This window comes from Fragaria vesca, linkage group LG3 (genome assembly GCF_000184155.1).
Source record: "Fragaria vesca subsp. vesca linkage group LG3, FraVesHawaii_1.0, whole genome shotgun sequence".
In the NCBI taxonomy this organism is placed as follows: Eukaryota; Viridiplantae; Streptophyta; class Magnoliopsida; order Rosales; family Rosaceae; genus Fragaria; species Fragaria vesca.
In genome coordinates, this window is record NC_020493.1 from 17,336,338 (window position 1) to 17,339,101 (window position 2,764).

The following is a 2,764-nucleotide window of genomic DNA, read 5'->3' on the forward strand; positions in this document are numbered from 1 at the left end:
CTAAATAAAAAGACCTCTAGCATGACCAACAGCCAACATATCAAATTGAAAAGCACTAGAACCTGAAAGAGGTAAGTTGCTGCCAGGAGCCTCCCAACTGTCTTTCTACAACACGAGTACATGACAATGTTGACAAAAATTATCAATTTGGGAGTTGCAAAAGCCCCTGCATGATATTAGTAAGTACATGTTTTCCCTACTAAATTACTAACTGATGAGTCAAGTTTTTCTTTTCCTTTTCAAAGGTTTCCAGTTCAATAGTATGTATGATAATCCCTCTTGTAGGGTTGCCCTCCTGCCTTTTTGAAAGTTCCATAGTTCTTCCGTTACATACATACCACTCGGATTGTACTCGTTCAATTCCATCAAGGCAGTGACAACTGCCTTGTACACTCCATCGTCGCACTTTATACTCTTTTAACTTTTCATCTTCTACATCAAGAATTTCCTGCACCACATCCAATAATACATCAAGCAACAACAAATGAACAATGTCATCTGAATTGTTAGTCCAGCTAGGCAGCTACTGATTGTTAGGTGTGCTTGATTATTTTTGTATATATTATACCTTTCGGTTTCCAAATTCATCCTCGATTGCTTTAAATGGATGCCAGTTTGGATCACTAAGATAATCCTGCCACACCACTGGTTCAAGCATAGAATGTTCTCTCTTGCACGCAGTTGTAAAAGGTGTGATGTCAAGCTCTCCCATTCTCTTTACACCAATAAAACCGTCATCCACCAGTTCCTGCAAGGCAGAAAAATTACAGGTTAGAGGAACTGGACACAACCTGGTTCCAGAAATTATATAAATTTCCGATCCGAACCGTCTCTGCCCCACATTATCAACCCTTTTGGTACATAGATGCAAGGCATCTTGTGTTTCAGCACACCATAACAGAATGAATGAACGGACTAAAATTTAAAACCTTTCTCAAACATACTTTGATTAACTCCTTGTGAGCACCCTGCAGTTCATCATTACTTTCACGATCTTTGACAGATAGTGTAGAGTTGAGCTCTAGTGAATATTCCAACTCAGCTTTCAAATCTTTCAACTCAGCGTCCTTCTCCTCTAATTTCTTTTGAATTTCATTAATCCCGTCATCCAGGTTTCTCTTCTTCACATCAAGCTGCTGTTCCAATTCAACAATATCTCAGACTCATTCATGTTCGGAGAAGATTACTAGTATCAAGTTTCAACAATATAAATGGAAACAAACCTTTTTCTCTGACAACATTCTACCAACCCTCTTTCTCAGCAGTTCCAATTGATTCAGTACATATGATATTCCCTCTTTCAATGATGCCTTCCTCCCTTGTTTAAAATTCCATAATTCTGCTATAGCAGTCCTACTCCTACCATTGGTATTATAGGTATTCAATTCCACCAAGGCAGTTGTCACAGCCTTGTATATTTCACCATCAAGACTGCTGATCTTTAACTGTTTTAATTTTTCATCTTCTTCATTGAGAGTCACCTGTGTACCCACATCCAAAATATCCTAGTTAGTAAACCAAGATGAAAACTGAGTAAAAGATGCATGGAATCAGACTCCCTGTTATTAATGAAAAAACAAAAATAAAAAAGAAGAATACCGGCTCCCTGTTATAAAATCCCAGTACCAGATCAATTTAAAAGGTGCAGTGCAAGAGGAGAATAAAAGCAAACAATGAGCCACAAAGGATACATGAAGACTGCAAGTTAAAAGGATTGATCACAAAAATCTCTCTTTGATAAAAAAATGCGCTGGCTTGCATTTGAAAGACGTGATAATTATTCCACTGAAACCTTGCACTAATGAGAAGTAGAACTGGTAGCAGGAACAACAGAACATGGACTCCTTCTCAAAAAAAAAGGTAAAAAAAAAGAGAACATGGACTCAGTAAAAGTGGTATTCTAAAAGAAGTTCTAATGGTCTAAGATAAATTACATGATACATGTGTGTTTGTCCCTAGCTAGTTACATATACATATACGATATGCCAGTACCTTAGAATTTCCACAAGAATCCATGCTAGTTGTGAATGGATACCAATTTGGATCCCTCAGGTAGCCATTCCACTGAGAATAAAGTGTTGCTGCCTTGTTATCTGCTTCTTTTATAGAATATTGTCTCTTGCATGAAGTTTGAAATGGTTTCTTGTCAAGCTCTCCCATTCTCTTCACCCCAATTGATGTACAGAAATTTAATCCCCCTAGTCCCTGTACTGTCCAAAAGTTATGATCCCACCAAATGACAGGCATTATTCCATTAAGATAAAACTAAGTCTTGGATGTTGATCCTTCAACCAATTATATATCGAGTAACATGTTCAAAAATATCCAAACCAAAAAAAGAAAAAGGAAAAGAGAAACCTGTAAGACAGGAAATAGTATTTGGAAAAGATATGGTATGTGGGAAACAAAGTCTGATGATAAGTACTGAAAACACAGGATAACTACAGACTAAATATCCGAAGTCTAAATAGCATGTCAAGACTAATATATAACAGAAAACCAATTAGAAACTAATTGAGTACCTTATTCAATCCAAAAGAGATACTTGATCCGACAAAAAAGGAGCCTACATAAGCAAACATAATATATACTATCTGACTGCCCATTAGTTCAGCCTAATTGATTCTATGCGGAATTAATTAGGCTGAACTAATGTGCAGTTAGAGCCTAACTGATTCTTCCACACCCTTAAGCCCTCTCCTGGATTGAAATTGTAAAGTATTGTCATTACCATGTCTCAGGATATTGATACCTTTAAAACCAT

At 36.9% G+C, this 2,764-nt stretch overlaps 1 protein-coding gene across 1 annotated transcript; it reads right to left on the reverse strand.

Moving 5' to 3' along the window:
• LOC101309525 lies at positions 1–2,247 on the reverse strand. Its single transcript, XM_004295857.1, has 6 exons — positions 1,993–2,247; positions 1,224–1,481; positions 945–1,136; positions 569–748; positions 335–448; positions 1–105 (listed from the first exon to the last, which is right to left on the reverse strand). The coding sequence occupies exons 1-6, from the start codon at positions 2,245–2,247 to the stop codon at positions 1–3; spliced, it is 1,104 nt and encodes a 367-aa protein (XP_004295905.1).
• Between the last annotated feature and the right edge of the window lie 517 nt (positions 2,248–2,764).

What these genes read in the sequence shown, in the direction of transcription:
- LOC101309525 (XM_004295857.1), bottom strand. Translation starts at nt 2,247, where the DNA reads ATGCCTGTCATTTGGTGGGATCATAACTTTTGGACAGTACAGGGACTA. An exon ending in ATTCTTGTGGAAATTCTAAG is followed by an intron (nt 1,482 to 1,992) that starts GTACTGGCATAT and finishes GTGGGTACACAG; the next exon opens with GTGACTCTCAATGAAGAAGA. An exon ending in CTCACAAGGAGTTAATCAAA is followed by an intron (nt 749 to 944) that starts GTATGTTTGAGA and finishes TCTGCCTTGCAG; the next exon opens with GAACTGGTGGATGACGGTTT.